Raw genomic sequence first — 10,484 nt, forward strand, 5'->3', positions numbered from 1 at the left:
TCCCGTGCCTGCTCGCTGGCCCTGCGTCTCCCCACGCGCCCGGCCGGCTGTCCCGACCCCACGGGAGGCCACGTGTCCCCGTGCCCCCAGCCCTCCTGGACAGCGTCCCCGTGCCCCCCAGCACCACGTCCCCGTGCCCGGCCAAGCGGCCCCATCGCCTCCCTAGCCACCGGTGCCCGTGCCCGGCCAGCTGTCCCCACCCAGCCTCACGGCCCCGTGCCTCCGGCCGTGCCGGCCAGGTGTCCCTGCGCCCGGACCAGTGTCCCCACGCCCACCGCGTGCCCCTGTCCCCAGGCGCGTGTCCCCCGGCTGCCCCGCGCCCCTCTCCCGCCCGTCCCGGTGCCACAGCGAGGAGGAGGCGGCGCGGTGGGGGTGGTGGCAGCGTTTATTGCCGGCCTCAGTTGGCCGCCAGGATGGAGTTGATCCAGCTGCGGAGCTTGGTGACGCGGGCGTAGACGCCGGGCACGCTGGGGTCGCACGTGCTGCTGCCCCAGGAGACGATGCCCACCAGGGTCCAGGCGCCGTCCTTCTGGCACACCAGCGGGCCCCCGGAGTCGCCCTGCGGGCAGCGGGTGAGGGCAGGGGCTGGGAGGGGCCGGGGGGGACGCTGGGGGGCGGGAGGGGGTGCCGGGGGGAGGGGGGCCCGGGGGCACCTACCATGCAGGAAGAGGCACCGTCGGCGCCGGCGCACACCATCACGTCGGCGATGCGGTACCCCCAGTACTCCTTGCACTGCGCGTTGGTGAGCAGGGGCAGGGCCACCTGCTGCAGCACCGCCGGCGTGTCCGAGGCTGCGGGCAAGCGGGGCAGCGTCAGCACCCGCACGGCCCCGCGTGTCCAGGGCACGGCCACGGGGAGGAGGAGGATGGGGATGGGATGGAAATGAGCATGCGGATGAGGACAGGGATGGGGATGGGGATGGGGATGGGGATGGGGATGGGGATGGGGATGGGGACGGGGACGGGCCTGGGATGAGGACAGGGACAGGAAGGTGCGGTACCGTTGGGGTCAGTGAGCCCCCAGCCAGTGGTGACACAGGTCAAGCCCCCCGGGAAGTCATCAGTTTCCTGGGGCAGGCAGACGGGGGACACGCGGGCCGACAGACGCGCGGGGGTGGCCAGTTTCAGCAGGGTGATGTCGTCGCGGACGGTCAGCATGTTGAACTTGGGGTTCTTGAAGACCTGGAGCAGGCGGCACCGCTCCCAGCACCCGCACCCGTGGCCAGGGTGCCAGGCACTGGGGGCTCCAGAGGCACTGACGGGCACCCCGGGGACTGACGGGGACCCCGGGGAATGGCCCTGTGGGCCCCGGGCTGACGGGGTCCCTGGGGTGCAGACCCCAGCCCCTGGGGCAATGGGGACGCCCCGGGGAGCAGGGACACCAACGGAGACCTGCGGGGCCCTGGGGCAGAGCAGACCCCAAATCCCGGGCTGAGGTGCCCCCAGGGAGCACCCAGCCCCCGCTGGGTGCCAGGGACCGGGGGCCAGACCCCGCTGTTCAGGACGATGGGGCCACCCATGCGCCCATGCCCCACCCGGGGTTGCGCTGGCCGGGCACCTGGGGGCTGCCCAAGGCCCCGCACTGGGGAGCAGGGACACCCCAGGTCACATCACCCACAGGGACTGATGGGGACCCTGGGTTCCTGACACACCCCACCCCCCTCCCCCCTCCAGTCCCTTCGGGGTGCTGGGGATGAGGTCCCGACCCCCGGGATGAGGGGGAGCAGAGACACCCCAGGGGACCCAAGCCCAGGAATGGGGCGCACCACGGACACCCCAGGGACTCTGACCCTCAGGACAAGGGGAACCGGGGGCCTCCTGGGGACCCGACCCCTCCCAGGACAAGGGGGACCCAGACCCGCAGGGCTCCCCGTGGTGGCCATGGGACCCCGCGGGCACACGGCCCCCGCGCCAGCGTTACCTTCTCGATGGACAGCTTCTGCTGATCAGAGGAGGGCGAGTCCTGGTCGTACGCACCCACCACCACGGTGTCGGTGGTCCTGGGCACAGGCGGGCGCTGAGCGCCGGGCACACGAATGGGGGGGGGGGGGGGGGCACCCTGGGGACCGTGTGCCCGTGCCCAGCCCCGGGCCAGCCGGCGGCAGAGCCGGTGCCTACCTGACGCCGCAGTGGGCGGCGGTGACCACCCAGTTCTCGCTGATCAGTGACCCGCCGCAGAAGTGGAAGCCGTTGTAGCGCTGGCGGGGAGAGCTGCCGTCAGCACCTGGCACCACCAGCACCACCGCCAAGGTGCTCCGTGCCCGGCCCCTGCCACGGCACCCACCCGACACCCACACCGGCACCCACACCTACACCCACCCGGCACCCGGCCCCGCCGTGGGCACTCACCTGGAGGGACACCTGCCATGGCCAGGACCCCGGCACCGCCGGCTCCCCGTTGACGATGCGGGCGTAGCCGTGGATGACGGGTGCGATGGCGGGCACCCCACAGCCTGCGGGGAACAGGCAGCCGTTGGATGGGGGCTCCGCCGCCCCAGCCCCGTGCCCCCCCACCGCTGCCGCCCCCCCCGAGCCCCTCGCCCGCCCCGCCGAGCCCCGCGGCCCCACGCACTGTCTACGGCGAGGGCGACATGGGCAGAGCCCGCCAGCGCCAGGCAGCTCAGCAGCCACAGCAGAGCCATTGCCGCTCGTGAGGACAGACCCTGCCTGGGGCTCAGCGCCTCTTATACCCACCGCTGGCCTTGCCGCCGCGACCTCGGGAGATAGCACGGCACCGTGCCAGCCCTGGCACCACGGCCATCGCCCAGCCCCTGAGTGCCACGAGGTAAGTGCCCCTGGGAATTATTAGGGACCGGGTGCCCCAGCCTGGGGACCAGCGGGGAAGAGCTCTGCACACCAAACCCCGGGTGCTGGTGGGCACCGGGCTGCCCAGGCACCAGCCGTGGGGCCTCATGGCAGCCGTGGCTGTGGAAGGAAGCGCATTGCCGACAGGTCACAGGACGGTCCTGCCCCCCCCCCCTCAGCACTGGGGAGGAGGGAGGCCACCCCTGGGGTGCTGGGTCCAGTGCTGGGCTCCCCAGCACAAGAGACAGGGACATACTGGAGAGAGTCCAGGGAGACATGGAAGGGACAGGAGCACCTCTGATGGTGCAGTGGGGCAGAGCCAGGCTCTTTCCACTGGTGCCCAGAGCCAGGGACAATGGGACAACCTGACAGGCAGGAGGGTTCCTCTGACCATCAGGAGACACATTTTCGCAGCGGGGTGACCAAACACTGGCAGAGGTTGCCCAGGGCAGCCGTGGGGTCTCCATCATGGAGCTACTCAGAAGCCACCTGGACATGGTCCCTGGGGTGGCCCTGCCAGGATTGCATCAGGTGAGCTCCAAGGTCCTTCCAGCCTCAGCCACCCCATGAGCGGTGACAGCCCACCCCGCGCACCGTGCCAAGGAGCATGCTGAAGCCAGCACTTAGATCCCACCAGTGCTGTCCCATGCTCCGGCCAAGGCTACCAGCTCCAGGTGCCATGTTCCCAGGCCCCATCCTGGCACTGTGCCGGGTGCCGTGCTATCTCCCGAGGTCGCGGCGGCAAGGCCAGCGGTGGGTATAAGAGGCGCTGAGCCCCAGGCAGGGTCTGTCCTCACGAGCGGCAATGGCTCTGCTGTGGCTGCTGAGCTGCCTGGCGCTGGCGGGCTCTGCCCATGTCGCCCTCGCCGTAGACAGTGCGTGGGGCCGCGGGGCTCGGCGGGGCGGGCGAGGGGCTCGGGGGGGGCGGCAGCGGTGGGGGGGCACGGGGCTGGGGCGGCGGAGCCCCCATCCAACGGCTGCCTGTTCCCCGCAGGCTGTGGGGTGCCCGCCATCGCACCCGTCATCCACGGCTACGCCCGCATCGTCAACGGGGAGCCGGCGGTGCCGGGGTCCTGGCCATGGCAGGTGTCCCTCCAGGTGAGTGCCCACGGCGGGGCCGGGTGCCGGGTGGGTGTAGGTGTGGGTGCCGGTGTGGGTGTCGGGTGGGTGCCGTGGCAGGGGCCGGGCACGGAGCACCTTGGCGGTGGTGCTGGTGGTGCCAGGTGCTGACGGCAGCTCTCCCCGCCAGCGCTACAACGGCTTCCACTTCTGCGGCGGGTCACTGATCAGCGAGAACTGGGTGGTCACCGCCGCCCACTGCGGCGTCAGGTAGGCACCGGCTCTGCCGCCGGCTGGCCCGGGGCTGGGCACGGGCACACGGTCCCCAGGGTGCCCCCCCCCCCCCCCCATTCGTGTGCCCGGCGCTCAGCGCCCGCCTGTGCCCAGGACCACCGACACCGTGGTGGTGGGTGCGTACGACCAGGACTCGCCCTCCTCTGATCAGCAGAAGCTGTCCATCGAGAAGGTAACGCTGGCGCGGGGGCCGTGTGCCCGCGGGGTCCCATGGCCACCACGGGGAGCCCTGCGGGTCTGGGTCCCCCTTGTCCTGGGAGGGGTCGGGTCCCCAGGAGGCCCCCGGTTCCCCTTGTCCTGAGGGTCAGAGTCCCTGGGGTGTCCGTGGTGCGCCCCATTCCTGGGCTTGGGTCCCCTGGGGTGTCTCTGCTCCCCCTCATCCCGGGGGTCGGGACCTCATCCCCAGCACCCCGAAGGGACTGGAGGGGGGAGGGGGGTGGGGTGTGTCAGGAACCCAGGGTCCCCATCAGTCCCTGTGGGTGATGTGACCTGGGGTGTCCCTGCTCCCCAGTGCGGGGCCTTGGGCAGCCCCCAGGTGCCCGGCCAGCGCAACCCCGGGTGGGGCATGGGCGCATGGGTGGCCCCATCGTCCTGAACAGCGGGGTCTGGCCCCCGGTCCCTGGCACCCAGCGGGGGCTGGGTGCTCCCTGGGGGCACCTCAGCCCGGGATTTGGGGTCTGCTCTGCCCCAGGGCCCCGCAGGTCTCCGTTGGTGTCCCTGCTCCCCGGGGCGTCCCCATTGCCCCAGGGGCTGGGGTCTGCACCCCAGGGACCCCGTCAGCCCGGGGCCCACAGGGCCATTCCCCGGGGTCCCCGTCAGTCCCCGGGGTGCCCGTCAGTGCCTCTGGAGCCCCCAGTGCCTGGCACCCTGGCCACGGGTGCGGGTGCTGGGAGCGGTGCCGCCTGCTCCAGGTCTTCAAGAACCCCAAGTTCAACATGCTGACCGTCCGCGACGACATCACCCTGCTGAAACTGGCCACCCCCGCGCGTCTGTCGGCCCGCGTGTCCCCCGTCTGCCTGCCCCAGGAAACTGATGACTTCCCGGGGGGCTTGACCTGTGTCACCACTGGCTGGGGGCTCACTGACCCCAACGGTACCGCACCTTCCTGTCCCTGTCCTCATCCCAGGCCCGTCCCCGTCCCCATCCCCATCCCCATCCCCATCCCCATCCCCATCCCCATCCCCATCCCTGTCCTCATCCGCATGCTCATTTCCATCCCATCCCCATCCTCCTCCTCCCCGTGGCCGTGCCCTGGACACGCGGGGCCGTGCGGGTGCTGACGCTGCCCCGCTTGCCCGCAGCCTCGGACACGCCGGCGGTGCTGCAGCAGGTGGCCCTGCCCCTGCTCACCAACGCGCAGTGCAAGGAGTACTGGGGGTACCGCATCGCCGACGTGATGGTGTGCGCCGGCGCCGACGGTGCCTCTTCCTGCATGGTAGGTGCCCCCGGGCCCCCCTCCCCCCGGCACCCCCTCCCGCCCCCCAGCGTCCCCCCCGGCCCCTCCCAGCCCCTGCCCTCACCCGCTGCCCGCAGGGCGACTCCGGGGGCCCGCTGGTGTGCCAGAAGGACGGCGCCTGGACCCTGGTGGGCATCGTCTCCTGGGGCAGCAGCACGTGCGACCCCAGCGTGCCCGGCGTCTACGCCCGCGTCACCAAGCTCCGCAGCTGGATCAACTCCATCCTGGCGGCCAACTGAGGCCGGCAATAAACGCTGCCACCACCCCCACCGCGCCGCCTCCTCCTCGCTGTGGCACCGGGACGGGCGGGAGAGGGGCGCGGGGCAGCCGGGGGACACGCGCCTGGGGACAGGGGCACGCGGTGGGCGTGGGGACACTGGTCCGGGCGCAGGGACACCTGGCCGGCACGGCCGGAGGCACGGGGCCGTGAGGCTGGGTGGGGACAGCTGGCCGGGCACGGGCACCGGTGGCTAGGGAGGCGATGGGGCCGCTTGGCCGGGCACGGGGACGTGGTGCTGGGGGGCACGGGGACGCTGTCCAGGAGGGCTGGGGGCACGGGGACACGGGGCCTCCCGTGGGGTCGGGACAGCCGGCCGGGCGCGTGGGGAGACGCAGGGCCAGCGAGCAGGCACGGGACCGACCGTGTGGCCTCAGGGCCCCCCCGGGCGAGGGGGCAGGAGGCCTGGGGACGCGTGGGCGCAGCCGAGCGAGGCGGGGGCACGCGGCCGGGCGCAGGGACACCCGAGCAGGCCCGGGCACGGGCGGCTGTACGCCAGGAGCGGGGACCCCCGTCCGGGCACGGGGGCGTGTGGCCTGGCGTGGGGACGGCTGGGCGGCCGTGCGGGGACAAGGGCAGGTCCGGCGGCAGCGGGTGAGCTGTGGGAGCCCCGGCAGGGCCTGTGGGCAGAGGGACCCCCGGCCGGGAGGGGACGCGTGGCCCAGCCGGAGCCACCTTAAGGCGGCGGCGGGAGGGGGCGGCGGCGGCGGCGGGAGGGGACGGAAGGGCCCCCGGGGGGAGGGCGGGCAGCGCCCCGGTGCCGGTGCCGGTGCTGGCCGGGCGCTGGCCGTGCCGCCATGGCCCTGCGGCGGGTGCTGGGGCTGGGGGCGGCCCTGGGGCGGCGGGGCTGCTGCTCCAAGGTGGGGCCGGGCAGGGGGGGGGCCCGAGGGCCGGGGGTCCCGGTGTGGCGCCGTGACCGCGGCCGTGGGTGGGGGTGGCGGTGCCCTGGCCCCCGGCCTGACGGGGCCCTCGCCCCCCCCCCTCGCAGCGCCCGCTGCCCCCCGACTTCGTGGAGGCGCTGAGGGCCGTGGTCGGGGACCCCAACGTCTCCACGGCCATGGCGGTGCGCGAGCAGCACGGGCACGACGAGTCCATGCACACGTGGGTGCTGGGGGCTGGGACCGCGGGGGAACGGGCTGGGACCCCCGGGGGAAGGGTCCCGGGGAGGGGACGGGTCCTGGGGCAGGGAAGGGCCATGGGGAGGGCGAGGGTCCTGGGGAGGGGAAGGGCCATGGGGAGGGCGAGGGTCCTGGGGAGGGGAAGAGTCCTGGGGAGAGGAGGGGTCTGGGGACGGGAGGGGTGCTGGGGACGGGAAGGGTGCTGGGGACGGGAAGGGTGCTGGGGACGGGAAGGGTCCTGGGGAGGTGAGGGGTCTCCGGGAGGGGACGGTCCTGGGTTGGGAAAGGTCCACAGAGGCAGGAAGGGTCTGAGTAGGGAAAGGGTCCTGGGGAGGGGAAGGGCCATGGGGAGGGGAAGAGGCTGGGGAGGGGAAGGGTCTCGGGGAGGGTGAGGTCCGTGGGGCAGCGGTGCCGCCCCGTCCCCTAGCTGCGCTCCCCCGGACGCCGTGGTGTGGCCCCAGGCGGTGGGGCAGGTGCAGGAGCTGGCGGCGCTCTGCCACCGCTGCCGCGTGCCCATGGTGCCCTTCGGCACCGGCACCGGCCTCGAGGGCGGCGTCAACGCCGTGCAGGTACTTGGCAGCCGTGGCACCCCCGGCACCCCCTGCCCGGTCCCTGCCCGGGGCTCCCAGTGCCTGGCCGCGCGCAGCCACGCTCGTGTCCCCGTGCCAGGGCGGCGTCTGCTTTGACCTGAGCCGCATGGACGCCATCACGGAGCTGAGCCTCGAGGACTTCTCGGTGGCGGTGGAGCCCGGCGTCACCCGCAAGGCCCTCAACGGCCACCTGCGTGGCACCGGTCTCTGGTTCCCCGTCGGTACCGTGGATGCTGGGGAGGCATCTGGGTGGCAGATGGGGTGGCAGAAGTGGGGGTGCCGGGGACGCCTGTGGGGCTGGGGCTGCTGGGTGTGCCCATGGGGCCAAGGGTGCCCTGGTCCCCAGGGTGCAGGAGCGGTGCTCGTGGGGCTGAGGGTGCTGTGGTCCCATAGTGCTTGGGGTCCCCTGGGGGCATCACGGTCCCAGGGCTGCTGGGTGTGCCCATGGGGCTGGGGTGCAAGGGGTGCTGGGGTGCCCCTGGGGTGCTGTTGTCCCAGAGGTGCTGGGGGTGCCCTCGGGTGAGCTGTGGTGCCAGGGCCGTACCAGGGATCCCCATGGGGTGGCATGGTCCCAGGGGTGCTGGGGTCCCCATGGGGCGCACTGGGGCTGCCACAGGATCAGGGTCCTGGGGTGCCAGCTGCTGGCCGTGGCATGGGGATGTCGTGTGGCCCTGTCCCCACGCCAGCTGCTGTCCCCATCCCCGTCGCCTGCCCACAGACCCCGGGGCAGACGCCTCGCTGTGCGGCATGGCGGCCACAGGCGCCTCGGGCACCAACGCGGTGCGCTATGGCACCATGCGGCCCAACGTGCTGAACCTGCGCGTGGTGCTGCCGGACGGGCGCCTGCTCCACACCGCCGGTCCCGGGCGCCAGGCCAGGTGGGTGCCGGGGGGGGGGGTGGGGGGCCAGGCTGGGTGGGGGCCCCGTGGGTGCCCGCTCACCATCCCTGTGCAGGAAGCGGGCGGCCGGCTACGACCTGACCTCGCTCTTCGTGGGCTCCGAGGGCACGCTGGGCTTCGTGACACAGGCCACGCTGCGCCTGCACCCCCTGCCCGAGGCCACCGCTGTCACCACGGCCACCTTCCCCAGCGTGCGGGCGGCCGTGGCCTGCACCGTCCAGGTGCTGCAGGCTGCCGTGCCTGTGGCCCGCATCGGTGGGTGCCGTCGGCCAGCGGTGGGGCCGGGGGTCTGGGTGCTGCTGGCGACAGGGCTCAGCACCGCCTCCTCCTACGCAGAGTTCCTGGACGAGGTGATGGCGGGTGCCTGCAGCCGCTTCAGCGGGCTGGAGCTGCCCGAGGCGGCCACGCTCCTCCTGGAGCTCCACGGCTCCCGGCACGGCCTGGCCGAGCAGCGGCAGCAGGCGGGTAGGGACGGCCCCGGCACGGGGATGGGGATGGGAATGGGGACGAGGACAGGGCCGGGGTGCCCGGGACTGGGGAGCCACGGTGCCCCCCCGGGAGGGGGGGCCAGGTGCCCGGGCCAGGGGACGGGAGTGCCCGGGGAGCGCCGGGGTGCGCTGGAGGTGGCTCTGGGGCAGGGCTGGGTGCCCAGCACCACGGACAGGGACAGCAGGGGTGGCCGGGGCCGGGGCCGGGGCGGGTGGGTGCCCCGGGGAGTGGGGGGTCCCGCGGGTGGGTGCCCAGGGACACGAGAGCAGAGGGACTAGAGGGGACTTGGGGTGAGGGACGGGTGCCCTGGGACGGGGGGAGCAGGGCTGGGTGCCCCGGCTGGGGACGGGGGGAGCGGCGGTGAGGGGGGGGTAGGTGGGCTGGGGGAGGGGGGGTCTGCTGGGGGGCCCGGGGCAAGGGACGGGGGGACCGGCCTGTCCTGGGGTGTGGGATGGGCGCCCAGGACTGAGTGTCCCGGGTCGAGGGCCGGGGGCTGCTGGGGGTCCTGTCCCGGCCCCGTCCCAGGGCTCCTGGCTGCCGGCAGAGGAGATCGTGCGGCTGAACGGCGGCTCCGGCCTGGCCTGGGCGGAGGAGCCGGAGGAGCGCGGGCGGCTCTGGGCCATGCGCCACAGCGCCTGGTACGCTGCCCTGGCCCTGCGGCCCGGCTGCCAGGTGAGGGACGGGCACGGGGACGGGGACGATGGCGGCAGCGCCCCGCGAAGCTGCGGGTCCCACGTCCCTGCCCTGCCCGGCCCAGGGCTACTCCACGGACGTCTGCGTGCCCATCTCCCGCCTGCCCGACGTGGTGGTGGAGACCAAGCGGGACCTGCAGGACTCCGGCCTCACCGGTCAGCGGGGCCGTGCGCCCTGGGGCAGTTGGGGGGCGGTTGGGGGGGCCGCCGTCCTCCCCGCCATGCCCCGCCTGACCCTCGGCCCCGCAGGCCCCATGGTGGGACACGTGGGTGACGGCAACTTCCACTGCCTCCTCATCTTCGACCGCCAGGACCCGGCCGAGTCCCGGCGCGTCCACGCCTTCACCCAGCGCCTGGGCAGGTGGGGACGGGGATGCCCCGGGGGACAGGGACTGATGGGGGACAGCCCCGTGCCGTCCCCTGACCCCCCTGTCCCACAGGCGGGCGCTGGCGGCGGGGGGTACCTGCACCGGGGAGCACGGCGTGGGGCTGGGCAAGCGGGCGCTGCTGCTGGAGGAGCTGGGCCAGGAGGGGATGGACACCCTGCGCCGCATCAAGGCCGCGCTGGACCCCCACAACCTCATGAACCCCGGCAAGGTGCTCTGAGGGGCACCGGCACCCAGCTGGCAGGGGGGTGGCGGCAGCCCCCCGGGGTCAGGCCAGGGGTGGCCACGCTGCCCTGCCAGCCACCCTGTTCCCCCAACCCCAGCCCTGTGGGTCAGGGACCCCCAACCTCACAATAAACCCTTTTGCACCCCCACCCTCCCTGTGCCCTGATGTCTTTTGGGGGGGGCAGGACACACCAG

The 10,484-nt window shown here is 73.8% G+C and overlaps 3 protein-coding genes across 3 annotated transcripts in view; 2 read left to right on the plus strand and 1 right to left on the minus strand.

The window, feature by feature from the left end:
* LOC129212502 (probable D-lactate dehydrogenase, mitochondrial) overlaps positions 1–10,438 on the plus strand; it is a 45,895-nt gene extending 35,457 nt beyond the window's left edge. Inside the window, exons 2-12 of the mRNA XM_054841168.1 lie at positions 6,647–6,750; positions 6,879–6,991; positions 7,436–7,577; positions 7,678–7,819; positions 8,317–8,476; positions 8,553–8,752; positions 8,834–8,962; positions 9,531–9,658; positions 9,744–9,834; positions 9,928–10,039; positions 10,119–10,438. Of these exons, the coding sequence (XP_054697143.1) occupies positions 6,688–6,750; positions 6,879–6,991; positions 7,436–7,577; positions 7,678–7,819; positions 8,317–8,476; positions 8,553–8,752; positions 8,834–8,962; positions 9,531–9,658; positions 9,744–9,834; positions 9,928–10,039; positions 10,119–10,284 (1,446 nt within the window). The 5' untranslated portion in view covers positions 6,647–6,687 and the 3' untranslated portion in view covers positions 10,285–10,438. The remainder of the gene's footprint in view (positions 1–6,646; positions 6,751–6,878; positions 6,992–7,435; positions 7,578–7,677; positions 7,820–8,316; positions 8,477–8,552; positions 8,753–8,833; positions 8,963–9,530; positions 9,659–9,743; positions 9,835–9,927; positions 10,040–10,118) is intronic.
* LOC129212505 (chymotrypsinogen 2-like) lies at positions 368–2,675 on the minus strand. Its single transcript, XM_054841172.1, has 7 exons — positions 2,572–2,675; positions 2,349–2,452; positions 2,118–2,197; positions 1,921–1,999; positions 1,001–1,181; positions 658–791; positions 368–559 (listed from the first exon to the last, which is right to left on the minus strand). The coding sequence occupies exons 1-7, from the start codon at positions 2,639–2,641 to the stop codon at positions 398–400; spliced, it is 810 nt and encodes a 269-aa protein (XP_054697147.1). The 5' UTR covers positions 2,642–2,675; the 3' UTR covers positions 368–397.
* LOC129212504 (chymotrypsinogen 2-like) lies at positions 3,576–5,882 on the plus strand. The gene is made up of 7 exons (XM_054841171.1): positions 3,576–3,679; positions 3,799–3,902; positions 4,054–4,133; positions 4,251–4,329; positions 5,069–5,249; positions 5,459–5,592; positions 5,691–5,882. The coding sequence occupies exons 1-7, from the start codon at positions 3,610–3,612 to the stop codon at positions 5,850–5,852; spliced, it is 810 nt and encodes a 269-aa protein (XP_054697146.1). The 5' UTR covers positions 3,576–3,609; the 3' UTR covers positions 5,853–5,882.
* Positions 10,439–10,484: the final 46 nt, after the last annotated feature.

Source organism: Grus americana, chromosome 13 (genome assembly GCF_028858705.1).
Source record: "Grus americana isolate bGruAme1 chromosome 13, bGruAme1.mat, whole genome shotgun sequence".
Classification (NCBI taxonomy): Eukaryota; Metazoa; Chordata; class Aves; order Gruiformes; family Gruidae; genus Grus; species Grus americana.